The following is an 18373-nucleotide window of genomic DNA, read 5'->3' as shown; positions in this document are numbered from 1 at the left end:
TACAATAGGACTGCTTTGGTCGGTTCAATAGTAATAACGTTAACTTACATAGATTATTTTACATCTGTTAAAATCTTATTTTGGACGAATTTTGATTGTAAAATGTCGACTGAGAACGAAAAAACATGAAGATGAACAGACATTCAAGTTACCAATGGCGACAACAGACAGCAAGCAGCAGAAGGTAAATAAGTTAACCTTAGCCTACCTTTATATTTTTTCTACTGTCTCATCAAGATATAGTGCACTGAAGTGATATGATAACCGTGATTAATGTACATACAGGTCCTTCTAAAAAAATTTGCCTATTGCCTATTGTTCATGCTTTTCCATAATGTAATGATAAAAATTAAACTTTCATATATTTTAGATTCATTGACCACCAACTGAAATATTTTAATATTTATAAAAAATTAACATATCATGAAACGGTTCTCTAAATTAGCTATTAACCTAATCATCTGAATCAACTAATTAACTCTAAACACTTCTAAAGATGTGAAGTGTTTAGAGTAACTCCCAGCCTGGTTCATTACTCAAAACTGCAATCATGGGTAAGACTGCCGACCTGACTGCTGTCCAGAAGTCATTGACATCATTGACACCCTCAAGCGAGAGGGTAAGACACAGAAAGAAATTTCTGAATGAATAGGCTGTTCCAAGAGTGCTGTATCAAGGCACCTCAGTGGGAAGTCTGTGGAAAGGAAAAAGTGTGGCAAAAAACGCTGCACAACGAGAAGAGGTGACCGGACCCTGAGGAAGATTGTGGAGAAGGACCGATTCCAGACCTTGGGGGACCTGCGGAAGCAGTGGACTGAGTCTGGAGTAGAAACATCCAGAGCCACCGTGCACAGGTGTGTGCAAGAAATGGGCTACAGGTGCCGGCGTGCCGCATAATGCTGCTTTAGTGCATATCATCTCTAAACATTTAGATAAACCAAAAACAACTGTAAGAACTGTATTTCTAGATTTTTCATCTGCATTCAACACTATACAGGTTGACATACTGGTGTCAAAACTTGTACAGTTGAGTGTAAATCCATACCTAATTCACTGGTATATATCTTTTCTCACTAACAGAGTTCAAAGAGTTAAAGTAAATCAAACCATGTCATCTGCTATCACAACTAATGTCAAAGTACCACAAGGCTGTGTAAGTTCAGCCATACTTTTTACCTTGGACACAGATGACTGTCGTATGGACATGTTAAAACAGTATTTGTTAAAAGTATTCTGATGACACTGTTTTAATATCTGTGTTGAATAACTGTGCAGTCCTGATTTGCATCGACAGGGTGTGACTAAACTGATAGAGTGGTGCGAGAATAATGCTCTTGTCATTAATACGAGTAAAACGGAGGAGACTATATTTTGTCCAACATCTGACACTCAATTAATACCTGTTTTTATCCATAATGAAGAAATCAGACAGGTTAAAGGATATAAGTATTTAGGAGTTATGATTGATGATATGTTATCCTGGAAAGATCATATTGATTCTCTCTGTAAAAGAACAAAGCTGAGAATTTACTTCCTTCGTCGTCTTAGGTCATTTGGAGTAAGACAACAGATTCTTCTGCTGTTCTTTAGGTCTGTTATAATGAGTATATTGCAATACTGCAACTCTATCTGGTATAGGAGTCTGTCAGTTATGTCAAAAACAAAGTTGTTTAATCAGATAAAAATCTGTACAAAAATTGTAAATCAGCCCTTGAGAAGCTTTATGATTCAGAGTATTATAACAACTTGTTAAGGCTGGCTATAATAAAATGGTTTCTGACCCTAAGCATGTCCTACAAAAAGAGTTTGAATTGTTACCATCAAATCGGAGGTATAGAGTCCCAAGATTTAACAAAGTGGGGCTAAAACATTCTTTTGTGTATCAGGCTAGCTTAGAGTTGAATAAATCACTAAGGTAGAAATTCACAGTATGGAGAAGGTGGATTAAGTGTATGTCGATGTTTAATGTATGTGGGTTGTTGTAAACATAGATACTGTTGTGCAAGAAAAATTTCAGACTTGTCTGACAATAAAGTGTATATCATTATCATCATCATCATCATACACTCAGAGCTCAGCTCGCAGCTACAGGCACTCATTTAAGCAGAGCTATGGTGAGCAATGTAAGTCTTTTAACTTCTCAAATTAAGTTCTATGAAAGTTAAGCTTGTAAAGGCATGAACTGAAACGCGCCAGACTGAACTTGCATTGTGAATGTATGCCACGAGTGTAGTCGTGATTACCTCAGCTCACATCACAAGAGCTCATTAGCTTATTTATCTCACTCCTGCAGTTAGTGCTCAGTGCTGTGATACTCGCGCGGTGACTCACTCATTATATTGAACATACACGTTCAGTTTTTAATTGTAGTGTCTTCTCCAACCAACATGACATCATGACTTTGCGTAAACATACACGCCACTTTCTAAAGGCAAGTGGCGTGTTATCTGTATGCATTTTGAGCTATCCACGTGCCTAAATGAACCATCATCTCCGCGTCTCATCATCTCATCATCTCCGTATGTCTTCGCCGTGTGATTCCGGCAACCTGATCTGACCGGTCTGACAGAATTAATATTTATAGACTAATTTTATATTTTGGAGCAACTCCACTCCTACCCTAAACCTACCCACTCTCAACAATATAAAACACGTAACAGGCAAAAATGTACCGTCACATGTATTCATTGCAAATGTTTTAATTTAAAAAATAAATTTAAAAAAATGCCTTTTTTGGGGGGGGGGGGGGGGGTTATTACAGCTTAGACAACATATACTAATATGTTTATCAATTTTAGCAGTGTTTTACATAACTTTAAAGGGTTTCCTGTAAAATGACACCAACATTTTTAACTTAGACCACTGTATGTGTGTATGGGAAGCTTTTCAATTTGGGTAGGCCAAATCCAAAATGGTCCTGGAGATTAAATGATTAAATAATGAAATTAACACAAAAGATGATGCATGCAGACAATTAGGTTTAAAAATAAATAATTATAAAAGGTAAAATGCCCATAAAAATCCCAGGATGTCTTTCGAAAAAAGAATAGGGGTATAACCACTGATCTAGAGAGTCATTATATAGATCAGTGGGTATAACCCTGGCATTTTAGCCAGATTTGCCCTCTGGCCTCTGTCCATCATGGCCTCAGTAATCCCCATATATCGATTGGCTTCATCACTCGGTCTCCTCTCCAATCAGTTGGTGTGTGGTGGGCGTTCTGGCGTAATATGGCTGCCTTCGCATTATGTGGATGCTGCTCATTGAGGAGATTCCCCCTTTTCAACTGACCAAAAACATTAGGAGTCAGCTGTTCACAGCATTCCTACAACTGACAATGAACCAGCACAATACCACACTCAGCAAAATATAATTTAAGTTATCCATCAAATAGTAGAAAATATTGAGATTCATTTTTTGTCACTATACCCAAACCAAAATGTATCAAAGTAGAATTGTGCAAGGTTGAAAGTTGAGACAACCCACACAAAATGTCTAAAGGGGATCGATTGGGCATTCTGCAGACATTTTGCTCAGTTTTGATCATTTCAATTAGTTTGTATTGTAATAATAACCAATATTATTCTATTAATGATCAGGCTAGTTTAATATGGTGGTCTGAAAGTGATCTTGAAGTGGTGGTCTGATATATGGAAATCGGCTCTTACTATCTGAGCTTTTGCTTACAGTTTGCTTCCAATAAATCTATTGTGATGTAACTGAGTACCCCTATGAATTTCATTCACACCACCATTTTGTGAATGTAACCTAAATAACATGTCATGCAATGTCCTTTCACCAAGTCTATCGACCAAACCAGATCGATTTTGTTCCAACTGTGTTCTCCCCATAATGGCACATTTTTATTGAGTTCACTGTGGACTCATTACATCAGAATCAGATGGATATTGGGTGATAGAATATCCTGGCAGCATTAGACTTGCTTCACTCCTGCTGCTCTAGCCTGGTGCAGAAACATTTGCTTGTTAACTCATGGACTTTTGAATATATATTTTTAGAAGATAATTCTTTCTTCAAATTTCTCCAAAAAGCTACAAGGATAACATTTTGAGGAGAGGCATCAACATAGTAACACTGCTAAATACTGATAGTGTAGCGGGTAAGACATGGAAAGATACTTCACACCTGTCCATGGCTCCTCAGAGGATGAGGTCAAAACTTACAAATATTCCCATCACATACCTCATCAGCATCCTCACAACCATCAGAACCACCACAACCATTATCAACACCATGGAACACACAGGTATGTGCTTAAACTTTCTTTTGAGATTTGTGTCAGTGTTGTTACTGTTAACTAAAACGAAATAACCAACCAAATGTGGTTTGTTAACTGAAAAAAATAAAATATAAATAACAGAGGAACAACTTAAAATGGAAGGAAAATTAGAAATGTTGCCTTGGCAGCTATCTAAAATTAAAATATGTGAACAAAAGCGTATGAATATGGAAAGATGGCATTGGCCTCCGCTGCCCATTCTTCTTGAGTTAAAAGCACGCTTCACAATTAATTTAATTATATTTGAACATGAAGATATATTACAGAATATGAATACAACAAACCAACTGCATTTGTTACTGCAATTATTATTCATTGAAAAAAATGTATGGTTAACTTTATTTCGATGGTCACTTATAGACATTCTACAAACTATAGGTAACTTTGTGTCAACTAACACTCATTAGAGTATTTGTAAACTGTTAGGTTATTGGTTTAGAATAAGTTGATATGTAGTTGTAAAGTTAATTATAGTAAGAAGAATGTCTAAAGTGGACTGTCAAAAGAAAAAGTGTTACCAAATGTATATTGTGACCTGTAACAGAAAAAAAAGAATATATATATATATATATATATATATATATATATATATATATATATATATATATATATATATATATATATATATATATATATATATATATATATATATATAATGTATGAAATATGTATTATATTCCCACTCAAATGTGTCTTTGATATTGCCAATTTTGAAATAATAATTAAGAAATAATGACTCATTCAACGCAGTTTAAATCATTGTATAAATGTTGTTATTTATAATTGCATTATACACATTATAATTGTTATTATACGACAAGATCACATAGTGCCAGTATTGTCATTATTATTCATTTAATTTTCTTATTTATCACCGCTTAAATCAGCCACAGCTCTCCAAGCAGTCATGGAAAACATAATGATAGACTTAGACATCATCACCACGACAACCAGCATCAGGCTTATCATCATGCACAACCTAAGGAGTTTGGAGAACACCACAGCTTGAGTAAAAGGTCTTCCTCCAGCCTGTCCTCTTCCTCCAATACTTCATCTGCGTCTTGGACCTCAGAGCCCAGCCTGGATGATGAGACCTATCTCATGCACAAACCCCAGCATTCCCTGTCCTGCTCCCACCTCCCTGAGGTTCAAAGGAAAGGCCATGGCAGAGAATCGGAGGTCTTTTTTGATCACAGCGATCAGAGGCACCGCCACAGCCTGGAAAACACTGCCGAACTGATCCCTGCTTCTCAGCATGGACATCGGACGGCAAAACTCACCAGAGCCCATAGCAAAAGCGAGGAGGGCCTTCAACACAAAGACTGTTTCTCAGCAGGATCTCACCACATCATGGACCATGGGCCTCTTTACAAAACTGCAAGCCTGGGACAAAGCCTTGCCCTTGGTGGCAATGTCGACAACACACTCAGAGGCAGGGCAGTTCCCAAGAAGGCGGTTTCAACGATTCAGCTGCCCAGCAAAGGTATTCTGAAAAATAAAGATGAGGGACAGAAAGGAGGCAACTTCAGAAAGGCCAAGTCTATGGAGGTGCTCTCCACCAGGGTGCACGACACAGAAACATCCAAGCAGATCTCTATGGAAGCTGCGAGGAATAACTTTGTTAAAGGGAAACTGCAGTTCTCTGCATTCCTGGATGAGATCACCAAGCAGGTGATCAGTCCCTGTGCACTTAGCTCTTTGGGCGTAACCCCACCAACGCCCCCCAAATCTCCTAACGAAGAGCGCATAAACCACAGAGACAAGCAGGAGAGCGCTGTCTCGTCATCAAAACAGCAGCCCATCAGAGCCGAGAGACCCGATTCAGGAAAAAACGATAAAGATTCAAGCTCACTCTCTCGATCAAATAAGAGACCAAGCAAACACGATCAGGACCATTACCACAACCAAAGCCTGACTAGTCCTCCACCACCCCCACCGCCACCCCGCAATCCTTCTAAAGCTAAAAGACAGGGGGCTACCTCAGGTAAACAGCAACAGAGGCAATATTCTCAGTTGCTCACTGACGGTACCAGCACCAGCCCTGAAACTATCCACTGCCACCTCTCAAAACATAAAGTGCGACATCAAAGTAGTCACGGCTCATCCAGGCACTTGGTTACTAAGCAGGAGAAGGGATCCCCGCCTCCTCTACGAGCCCCAGGGCTGGAGTCAGAGTCTCAGTCAAGTAAATCATCCACCAGTGCTAGCTCAGAGAAAAGTGAAAACAGACCCAAACACATGGGACACAGGAGGCAGTCGAAACCACACAGGGTGAGTTCATCAATGGTAATAACATATTAAATATCTATACTTTTTAATGTAAAACAATATTTACAGATAAACAGAGCCTGGAATTTTTAAAAATGTTTTTAGAAAGTGAAATAAAATGAATGAATGAATGAATAAACAAATCAAACTAATAAATAGTCAGTTCCAATCATTTAATGAAGTTTGGAAGCAACATTTGATAACATTTTATGATTAAAAATAAATATAAAAACTGATTGATCATTGTACAATTAAAAATCAATATAAAAATGAAAATCTACTTTTAACTAAATTAATCTATAACTCAATTTCAGACCAAATGTTTTGTATTTGCTAATAAATTTATACTATTCAAAAAAATAGAGTTTTTTTAAAGTGCCAGTAAAGACAACTTTTTTTATCATTCTATTCTTATTCTATTCATCAAAAAAATGTTTCAAAAAAAAAAAATTAAGCAGCACAATATTTTTAAAACATAAATGTTTTTCGGGCAGCAAATCAGCATATTAGAATGATTTCTGAATGATCACGTGACAATGAAGACTGGAAAAATTTCTGTTGAAAATTCTGTTTTTCCTTCACAGAAATAATATAGAAGATAGTCATGTCATCATAGCAAGCACAGCTTGTTTAAGTTTTTTTTATTTTTTAAATCAAATCAAATCAAGGATAGCCTGGGGTTAACCCTTCATGTGTCCATATCTGTTGATTAACTCAATTGAACCAAATGAGTCATCAATCAATGGCCTTTCCTGGAGCATATTACTTGAAAATCAATTTTCTATGTTCTACTCGGCACTGCTTTACTGTTTCACCCCCTCTCTTCTTCCTCTTGCCCCCAGGATTCGGTCAGTTCTGTGGACAGAGTTCAGTAAGTGGTTTTCCCTTTTTCTGATTGGTTATTTCAGACTATTGATTTAGCTCTTATTCCAGAGCTTTCCTCATTTTGCTTTGCTCAGTTTCCTAAACACTGTCATATCGATTGCTTCTATTTTCATCTTCCTGTTCATCTGTTCAGTACACAGTCAGAGCAGAGTCATGGTGTTTTTGTTTGTTCTTTTGCGAGTGATTTATGATATTGAGTCTCAGAAAATCAGCAGTTAACCACATTGATCTGTAATATATTGCAGGATGCTAGAGGAGTACAACAAAGAGCTGCACGAGAACCTGTTGCAGACGGTGGCATGCATTGAGAACATGGAGACAGAATTGCACTGCACCAAGACAGAGTTAGTCAGCTTTAAAGAGAAATACAGAAGGTCAGCATTTATGCAACCATTAAAAACAAATGTTTTTGCTACAGTTCTTAAAAATGATACCACCACACTCTCTCTCTTTCTTTGTATAATGTTTCATTTGCAGGCTCCAGGAGAGCTATTCTGTTTCTCAGCAGGCAAACAGCGTCTTGGAGCAGAAACTCAAATCTGCGGTAAGATTAACATAAATTATAGGAGGCACTTTCCACTTTCCACAAAAAACAGTACAAAATAGGATCAGAAAGATAATGTATTTGTTTTAAATAGAAGGTTTATAAAAGAAGGCGCTTAACCTTCATAAAATGTTCATTGTCAACCTTAGAATGTTAGTTTGATAATATAAGAGGTTTAATAATAATAATAATAATACAACAAGTGTTTTTATTCTCATTTAATTTAATTAAGTTTTTTCAAACTTGTAAAAAAGTATAAGTATAGTTTAGACACTGTCAATTTCAAGCAATATTTTAATTTATTTTAATGTTTCAAATAAAAAACATCAAAATTATGATGATTTTTTAAAAAAATATTTGCTGTTAAAAATGTAACCTAAATTGTTAAAATAAACGAATAATAAAAGTTTGTGTTTTTATTTGTATTGCGATGAATTGTAAATCAATTCAATAGCACTATTATGATATTTTACAATTTTACATGTTGGATACAGCAGAAAAGGTCAAGACTTCTAAGGTAGGACCAAATCATCATTTTTGGCATAGATATGAGATTTGTGCTTAACATCAAAGTTCATCTGTGGAAAATACTAGACAAATCTAGAAAACAAGAAAACACTGGTTGCTGCCAAATATACACATACAATATGATCATTCTACAAAGAAGCTCTGTGTTGTGAATTATTTTTTCTTTCTTGTACATGAAGACGTCTATCTATAAAATATGATAGTGCTGTTTTCAGGCCTTATGGCTTAATGATTAAAGCACCTGCTTTCCCTTGGGTTGGGCTCTTAGAAAATATAAATTCACATCTGCTGATATGTCTCTAGTGTCATTGTGTTACATTTAAGCAGTATTTTTGTCTGTATTTTGACAGGTAGACAGCTTGGACTCGGAGAGGAAGCTCCTCATGCAGAGAGTTGTGGATCTGACTAAACAGCTGGATACTGCTCAGAAAACCATCAACTCTCTGGAAAACATTAATGTAAGTGCATCACACAGACAGGTACTACTAACAGATGCACTACGTCTTCCATATTTTTGGACAACTAGTCACTTACACACTAAATAGCTTATTGAATAGTATAGTATATAAGCCTAAAATATTATAAGCCTATATAATATTTTATTGTAGTGTAATAGATGTTTTTAAAGATGCATTTACATTTTCTGAATGGGGAGGGGGATATGTTCAAACAAACAAAACACAGCATTGTTTATACTCTAGTCAGCAAAGTTTGTTTATAGTTGTGTCTGCACATTAAACTGCAGACTTGATTTTTTTTTCCATCAGAAATTGATTGTTGGACTGCTGTGGTTTGCTAGAGTGCAAGAAAACACCATTAATTATCTTCATTATGGAAATTGATTTGCAACGATAAATCATAAACCTTTAAAGACAGCCCAGCTATAAGTTACAAGGGTAATAATCGATGGCATTTGTCAAAGTAATCTGTTTATGTTATTTCAACTTAAAAATATTAGTGTTTAATATTGAAATTTGTGGTGATAAACTACCTCACCCATGATGCTGTACAGAAAATGTCACCAATCAGAGAGCCACAACAAGCAAACTGTGCCAAATATATTTAATAATGCTGTGATCACATGTATTTTTGCTCTGTAATGCAAATCAGAGCAAAAACCATGTAATCAGAGATGAGAAGATATGTTGCTTCACGAGGGAGGGGAATTATTTGATTAAAGATTACAAGAACACATGCAATAATAAATATTAAAAAAAAAAACTAAAATTGAAAAAAAAAGAATGGTCAATTTTGATTTCATGGTTACTTTCTCTCCTCAGGTTCACTCATTGATTAGTGGATTGTTGAAAAATCATTTTGACTCTCAGGAAGGACTGGAAAACTCCTTATGTCCTCAAACATCTCCAGGCCAACCTGATAGTGACCAATCAGGCAGGGTGCAAGAGCTCAGAAACAACCAACCATCTGAAGGAAAAAGGGAAGTTTTTGAATGGCCACAGACTGGACATACATGCTCAGGTGCCAGACAACAGCCTGCCACTGCCTTTCTGCCATGGACACATGATCATGATCCATGGGTAGGGTCAGAGCAACTTGTGGTTAAGGGAAGTGACTCACAACTTCCCTTTCCTTTTGCTGATGATGTGCCAGTCCACAAAACGATGGCAATTACAAAGGCCCCATGCCATCAACTGCATCAGTTAGCCATGAACACAGAGATCCACATTGTCCCCCCAAACCCATATAACCTAGATGAGATGAGGCTCAGCAGACAAACAAGTGGAGAGAGAACCATCACGGTGGGGAAAACCCCCACTGATTTCAGCTATCTCACAGCTCAAATGATGCTGAATGAGTTTTTGAACCAGATTCCCCCTCCAGCGCATGATGGTGAAGGGAAAGATAGTTTAGAAGCAGTGACGGGGGCCAGAGAACTACCCAAAGAAAAACATTAACATTTCATCTGGAGTATGGTAAACAATATAAGAACTGGATAAAAATCTCAATAACGTCTCCCATTACCAATACTGCAGAAAGGATGCATAATTGTTGCTCTGATGTTAGTAAGTATCTGTTTGTGTTTTTCAGTTTGCACTTTTTTGCCCAGTATATTTTTAAAGGTTTTTAAAATTTGTTCCAGTCAATCATTTTATTTGAGTGATAACCAAATTTACTGTCAAAGAACTGCTTGGGAAAAGTAATATTTTGGATCTCTTATTCATTTATATTTCTCTGCTTAATGTTTGCCTGTAAAAAAAATAAAAAAATAAAAAAATTGCACTAAAGAGAGAATAGAAATTCTGTGAAATATGTAAATTAACGGCTGAGACCATTAATGTGCATATGTTCATTTATTGTATAAATTATTTAGCAAAGTTTTCGTGATTGTGATTCTGAAATCTAAGTGTATAACTGATAGAATGCAAGTTATAATTTCTGCTAGAATGCAAATTAGCCATATAGCCATATTATTTTATTATATAATATTCTGAAGTCTTTGGTCTGTCTTTGAGAATTGTTTATATTTGTTATATTATGTTGTTTGAAAGTAGTGTCTAAATATCCAAATAAAACGCAGTGTGACATCCAGTTACTTCAATTGAATCAACATCACATGACCAATACACCACAACACATTTAATACACTGCTTTGTCATATTTTAAATGATCCTTGTGTTATAATACAGTATAAAGCATCTATAGTCAAAGTAGATTTAGCTTTACACACTTCCCCCTTCCCAAGATTGACCTACAATAGAATATGAATAATGACATTTTTCTGCTATGTTTTAAATATTTTAATCACTTTTGGTGACATTTTTGGCCTGAGCCCTGACCTTATTTCTGGCCTTATTAATGCTCACAGGTTTAAAATGTGTGTCACATTCTGTCATGCCTGTTTTTTTCGCTGTTTATTTTGGTTTCACGGTTTCTCAGTCCATTACATGGCACACCTTGCATTAAACCCCTCCCTCTGGCACTTTTTCTGGACCTGTCGACCAAGGGCAGGTTTCCTTAGAGGACACTGGCCTGGATTCTCATTGGTAGAGTAGGTCTAATAGGATCAGACATGAGGACAGGAGATTATGACACTCAAGCCATAATACTCAATATCATATTTTTAAGCCCTAGTCAAAATGGCTGCCAAACTGTAGGAAGCATATTGAAGGCTCAGGGTCTGAAGAAAAGGGCACTCAAACATTCTTGAAGGTAATTTAAATTTTTTCTTTTACACAAATTAAAATCAAATCTTGGATCAAACAACCTAAACTGTAATTTAAATTCAACATAAAAAGGGGTTTTTGTCTCACACTCTTCTATTAGTTAGTGAGGTCTGAGTAATCTAGCGAAACAGGATTGCACATACTGCTCCTAATTTTTAGATTTAACAAAACCTGAAACTATGGGAATTTACCTGAGAAGGACAGATTATTTGCCAAGCTGGATACTGATACTGCATGACCTCTATTAAATTCCTCATCTGCAATCAAATCGTTCCTCTCTCCCTATCCTAAACCCCTTCCTAAGCAGCATGGTGTTGTTAAAACTCAAGTTCCCCTTCCAAAAGAGGGTGCGTCTGGCCCAGGGTCTCTGGCTGCTTTCATGGGTGGCTATGTTCTCCGGAGCCATCACCTTTGCTATGGGAGTCTTCCTCAAAACTGAGCTACATCGCAGATCAGAGGTAATGAAACTTTTCTTAATAAACGGAAAGAGAACATAAATGGAAAACATAACAGCAGCATGTCGTGTGCCTGCCATTGCAGTCCATGAGGATCTATAAAGTATGTGAAAGGATAATGCGTTCAGTGCTTCAAATCATCCTTTACAGTTTTCTTTTAAGATGCTCTGTGTTTTTACGCTAATTCTCAGATATGCTGATATTATTTACTGTAATACACTATGATTACTACTTTCATTTACCCTTTATATTGTCAACACAAGTGTAACAGGCCTAAGCTTTGTCTTGTTGAGAGGAATAATCTCACATAATCTGAGGATTGGCACTCAGATAAGGTCCTCTGTGCACCAATACCTCAGCTTGTATCTATCATGAAGTTAATAAACCTCCCAATGAAACTTGATACTGAGTGAAAAGAGCATTGTGGGGGAAACCAGTATTATCCTACATCTGTCGAACAGCATTATAAGATCAACATTATATAATATAACAAAAGGCAAATTAAAACTTCCAGTGATGTCTGTATAGGCTGAATGTAAATGCAGGTAGAATTTAAGTTGCTTAATAGTAAGTTAACTTTTTTCTTATACTGGATTAATTTAGGGTTCAAGTTCTGAGTTGAAATATCATCCTTGAGTACAGAATTTAAAGTGAACGTTGTTCTGGGCCTTTGTGCTCAAATGCATAACTGTTAAAAACAGGATAGAGGATAAATAGCAAATATTCAACCCTTCTTACTCTATACAGGTGATGCACAGTATGGACATCCACATTGTGCCAAATCTGCTGATGGCAGTGGGGTTAGCATCAGTGGGCATCAACATCTGTGCTGGTAAAGTCTGCCAGGACTCACTGGATCCTTCACGTTTCCCACGCTGGAAGACGTTTCTTCCTCCATTCTTCTTCCTCTCTGTCTTTGTATCCTCCCTGCTGTTGGTTGCCATGATTCTGAGCTTCGCCCTGCAGCCCAGCCTGGAGGAGTCTCTGAAGATTGGGCTGAAGAACGGCATCCGTTTCTACAAGGTTGGTGAGAGAAAGACGATTAACAAAGTCATTTAACAGCAATCAGTTGTTATACAGTATATAATAATTCATGCACAAAGTATTAATGAATAAATATGTCATTTCAGAATACTAGATATTTAAAAAATAAATCAAGTATTTAAGAGTTAAATAAATAAAATAAAAATAAAATAAACAAGGCATTTCAGGATATATATCCCAGGTCCAAGCCCGAAATGGCAAAACCACAAATTGATTGTCTTAACCATAAATCATTGGTCAGGAAAGTGGCCAAATTTAATCAAATGCACTTAAAGTGCAATTGCTGTCTCATAAAAACCCCAAAGGCAGAATGTAGTTGTTGGCAGAAAATGGTAATTTTGGAGTGGAGTGATGAATCACGATAAACACGAGTTGCATTGTGATTCTCCAGAGCGGTGTCTTCAAAAATCTGTTGAGAAATAATAATAAATTCATCACTACCACAGTGAAGCATTTTTGGAAGAGGTATCATTGTGTGGGGAGCGTTTTAGATAGCTGGTATTGGTGAGCTATACTTCACTCTGAAAAGTATTTTAATGCTTTGGAGAATATTGCAGGAGAATATTGCACCTTACAACTGAAAAGTTGTTATCTAAAGAGGAATGATTTTTCAGCAATATAATGCTTCTACCCAAATTGCAAAGACAACCAAGAAGTGGCTTGCGAACAAGCCCACCAGCCTCATATTTTGGCCTGATCAGATTTGAACCCTACAGTTAATATTTGGTTTCAAATTACACATTTAACTGCTCATGAACTGTTCGAAGCCATTAACATCAAGTGGAACAATGACTGTTATTCCTGTGAAAAGCTGTCTGCAAGTTGGGGAAGGCTATTCTGTGTTAAGTTACTTTATCTACAGTATTTGTGCAATTCTTGTTAATTTTCTGACCATGTGATCTGTGATTAAAATGGTTAAGATCATTAAAAGACCACTAAATTAATTAATTAAAGAGCAAGCAAGCCTCAGCATTTCAAAGTATGATGGAGTCTAGACAACACTTGATTCAAATAAATATTTCCAAAGGCAGGACAGAGTTATATACAACATCTAAAATCAAAAGAACATACATAATTTATTACTGAATCGATGGATTTCATCTATATTTATTTGAATGAACTAGACGTATCTGATGTTAAATATCTCTACAGGACACAGACACACCAGGCCGTTGTTTCCAGAAAGAAACTATTGACCGTTTACAGATTGAGTTCCAGTGCTGTGGTAATACTAACTACAGGGACTGGTTTGAGGTGCAGTGGATCAGCAACCGCTATCTGGACTTCACATCCAAAGAAGTGAAAGAGTGAGTCTAAATCACCCCCCTTTTTAGCATTCAAGGTTAATCAGAGTTTAGAACGTCATGCTCTGAAACAGGATGTCATCACCCGATGAAGAAAGGCAAACCCCTAGTACTCGCAAATCAATTCTGCATGTGTGCATGCATGAGCCTGGCGCATTGACCAGAAAGTCAATAAAGACAGTTGCAGAATCAATGGTGTAACAAAACTAGGAAATGTATAACTATAATTGCATTATATATAGTCTTACATTGCTGTCTATTCCATTTTGTCAACACAGTCGCGTTAAGAGTAACATAGATGGCCGATATCTGGTGGATGGGGTCCCATTCAGCTGCTGTAACCCCTCCTCCCCCCGGCCCTGCATCCAGAACAGTCTCTTGGACAATGCTGCCCATTACAACTACGAGTATCAGACTGAAGAGCTGAACCTGCACAACCGAGGTTGCCGCCAGGCCCTTGTCAACTACTACATGGGTTTAATGAACACCATCGGCCCTTGTGTTCTGCTTTTTTTCCTTCTCCAGGTATGGGCTGATTAATGGGTTGAATAGTAATTACAGACCACTAATCTTCATTTTCCAAAAAGGAAAAAAAAAGTGTTTCCAAGAAATGGGTTCTCTCAGAAATCTCCTGTGGGTATTTTTTGTGGGATGTTTTTGATTTATGAGTAAAATAAGATCTGTGTCACATGTAAATATGAAAAGACTTTCATGTTGTGTACCTTAAACTGATTTCTGAACACCCTAATTTAAAAATGAAAGTTTCTAACAAGTTGCTATATAAGAAGTTTCAGGTCAGTAAGATTTTTCTTTTCTTTTAGATGAATACATTTATTCAGCAAGAATGGATTAAATCAATCTAAAGTTACACTAAAGATAACGTTTCAAAAGATTTCAAATAAATCCTGTTCTTTTTAATAGTTTCCACAAAACTATTAACCATATCAACACTGATATAATAAGGAATTAATCTTGAGCACCAAATAGAATGATTTCTGAAGGATCATGTGACACCGAAGACTGGATTAATAATGCTGAAAATTCAGCTTTACCATAAATTATGTTTAAAATATATTAAAACACAAAACAATTATTTAAAATTGCAGTAACATTCCACAATATTTTTGACTGTATGTTGATCAAATACTGTAAATGCATCCTTTTGAGCATAAGATACAGCTTTCAAAAACATTAAACAAATTATACCAACTCCAATCTTTTGAACAGTATAGTTTATATAAAAAAACACCACCAACTTCATAAGAAGAAAAAAAAACATGAAAGGCTCTTTAATTAATGCTAACCACATAACTTATTTACCCATAAAGCACGAAACCAATATCCTTTAACTTCCCATGGGAACTCATTGCAAATTAGCACACATTTACATAATAACAGAACAGCTCTACAGGATGATGTTACAGGTAAAGTGTGTAATGTGTGCACTGTTTAGTCACATAACAGACCCACAAAATATTTTTTTTAACAGAAATACAGAATGTTTACAGACACAACCTTTAAGACTGAAGTATTAAATATTGAGGTTACTGGACATACCAACATTAATACATGTCATGCCACAAACCTAAAAAGTAATAATATGTGCAGGTTGATTAACAAGTAACCACATGATTTTAAGTGTTAACCTTGAATAACACATTGTATAATCTAATGTGCTCAACACATCGAACTGTTCACAGTTAATATTGACACTCTTCTAGAACGCCTGGCAGTATGGCTGTGAACTCAGAGGTGTCAATATTCATTATTTAAGCATTAAAATAACTTGCACCCAAAACCACACATCTCAGCTTTTATAACATTCAATTTCAAATCTAATTTCATGACTCATCACTTCTTATCTGCTAATTAAATAATCAATAAATCATCTTCAGCTGCCAGCATAAATAAAGATTTGTTTGATAAAATATATTGAAATTGTATGATGATTGTATGGTGATTCTGATGATTTTGAGTTTTGCAACAATGACTCTGAGTGTGTGCAGATTACAGAATTTTGTATTAATGGCTTAACTATCACTTTGATAATGACTCCTTAAGAAGAGCCATTTGGGGAAATCTGTAGAAAATGTCCTAATGTCATTTGAAATTCTGACCTCTATATCTCCTTGGTCCTCAGATGTCCATTCTAGTCAGTCTGCGCTATCTGCAGACTGCGATGGAGGGTGTCCTGGGTGAGGAGAATGTAGAGATCGAGACAGAGGGATACATCCTGGAGAAGGGAGTGAAGGAGACATTGTTGGAGACTAAAGAAAAGATGATGAAACTTCTCCACTTCACTCAGGTTGGCGACGCATCTGCTGCAACCCCGGGGACCGAGCCAGAGGAAAAGCCAGCCACAGCCTAAAAGACCAATTGTAATTGTTTATAATGAGTGCACATGTACACATGAGTGTACATCCAAAGGAAATAAGGCATCATAATTACTTTATTGTTAAATGAAGTCATCAAGCTACCCAAATATTTGAGGTAAAGCCCAGTAGCCTAACCCCTTAAAATGCTGGAAAACTGACAAATCTGTTGGTACCAAAGTCCCCCTTTCTCCATGACAATTATATATAAAGTGAAGATGAAGAAGAGTTAAAGAAGAATATTCCAAGGAAATGAATGAAGGCAATGAAATAGTACATTTCATCACATGAGGTCTGTAGATGTTTTGCTGCTTCATGCTTTGCTCAAATAGACAAAAGTAGAGAGCTGAAATTGCAGAAGATGTATGCGACAAATAAAGAGTTTTTAACTGATCTGTGAAGTCACATGGTCATTGTGTCTCATGAGCTTGTGCTTTTGTTTTTCTGTTGAAGTGTGTTTTTCATTTTGGACATGTCTGTCCTCACACTAGGCTGATCTTAACTTCTCTTGTGAAATGGTGTAGTGTTAAATCCATTTCCTCTTCTTCTGCCTAGAGAGAGAGAGAGAGAGAGAGAGAGAGAGAGAGAGAGAGAGAGAGAGAGAGAGAGAGAGAGAGAGAGAGAGAGAGAGAGAGAGAGAGAGAGAGAGAGAGAGATGAATAGGATTATGCTGACTGAATGCGGCTGACCATATTGTTGGGTGCCCTGTTCTGACACCTGAAATCTCTTTATCCCTTTGATGATGGGTTAATACAATATGACTGCTGAAAAGCACTCATCCGCAAAACAAATCACAAGAAATACAAATGTGTCAGTTATTTTAGTTATTTATTAAAAGCAATTCGTTTTGCACTAGTGATCACATTAGGTTCAACTTCAGGGGATTAGCCATTGCGGGGAAAAAAAGTGCTTATTTAATTTTAAAAAGGACATATATGATTAAATAGGCCGATTTATATTTTATATAACTTTAATTTAACAAAAACACATTTAATTGATCTAAAGTGACACTGAAGACATGTAGGCTATATGACTGTGACGAAACACCTTGCTACACTTCACCGTTCCTCCACTAGACAGCGGCACCAACTCAATTTTACTCTTCTGTCACTCCCAATCTCGAAAACCCCCCTCACTGAAGTCACCTTGCAAATCATGCATTAGTGTGCATTGCATGTAGTTTTTTAAATCAGTTATTTTAAGTGCATTTTATCGACTTCCACTGACACGAATAGATTGTATTTCCTATGCTGCCCACACACCTAGGTTGTGTCTCAAAGCATAATGAGCATAGGGGGAAACAAAGCGCGTACAGCATTTTTGTACACCACAGATTCGTGAAGGAAAGTTTTTTTTTTTTTTTAAAGTGCATAAAATGCTCTCTAGATAGGTAGCTTACTAGGTTTAGAGACACATCCTTCAGTTGTGGTTTTGCTATGTAGAAACACGCGTCACAGACGTCATGCTGACATGAGGACGCGCAGAGG

The 18373-nt window shown here is 36.5% G+C and overlaps 2 protein-coding genes across 3 annotated transcripts; both read left to right on the top strand.

Moving 5' to 3' along the window:
• Positions 1 to 5402: 5402 nt before the first annotated feature.
• On the top strand, positions 5403 to 10938 carry si:ch211-276i12.4 (uncharacterized). The gene is made up of 6 exons (XM_067456350.1): positions 5403 to 6572; positions 7412 to 7440; positions 7700 to 7828; positions 7932 to 7998; positions 8877 to 8984; positions 9807 to 10938. Exons 1-6 carry the CDS (start codon positions 5403 to 5405, stop codon positions 10440 to 10442), a joined length of 2139 nt encoding a protein of 712 aa, XP_067312451.1. The 3' UTR covers positions 10443 to 10938.
• Positions 10939 to 11288: 350 nt separating this feature from the next.
• rom1b (retinal outer segment membrane protein 1b) lies at positions 11289 to 17279 on the top strand. Of its 2 annotated transcripts, none has more exons than XM_067457279.1 (6): positions 11289 to 11697; positions 12016 to 12169; positions 12914 to 13189; positions 14363 to 14517; positions 14793 to 15039; positions 16655 to 17279. In XM_067457279.1, exons 2-6 carry the CDS (start codon positions 12020 to 12022, stop codon positions 16880 to 16882), a joined length of 1056 nt encoding a protein of 351 aa, XP_067313380.1. In that variant the 5' UTR covers positions 11289 to 11697; positions 12016 to 12019; the 3' UTR covers positions 16883 to 17279. The 2 variants fall into 2 exon arrangements, with proteins under 2 accessions (XP_067313380.1, XP_067313378.1); XM_067457277.1 differs by having other exon boundaries at positions 11290 to 11697; positions 12019 to 12169.
• The last annotated feature ends 1094 nt before the right edge of the window (positions 17280 to 18373 follow it).

The sequence above is a fragment of the Pseudorasbora parva genome, chromosome 11 (genome assembly GCF_024679245.1).
Source record: "Pseudorasbora parva isolate DD20220531a chromosome 11, ASM2467924v1, whole genome shotgun sequence".
In the NCBI taxonomy this organism is placed as follows: Eukaryota; Metazoa; Chordata; class Actinopteri; order Cypriniformes; family Gobionidae; genus Pseudorasbora; species Pseudorasbora parva.
The sequence above is the reverse complement of the archived record's forward strand: the minus strand, read 5'-3'. Positions and strand labels throughout refer to the sequence as shown.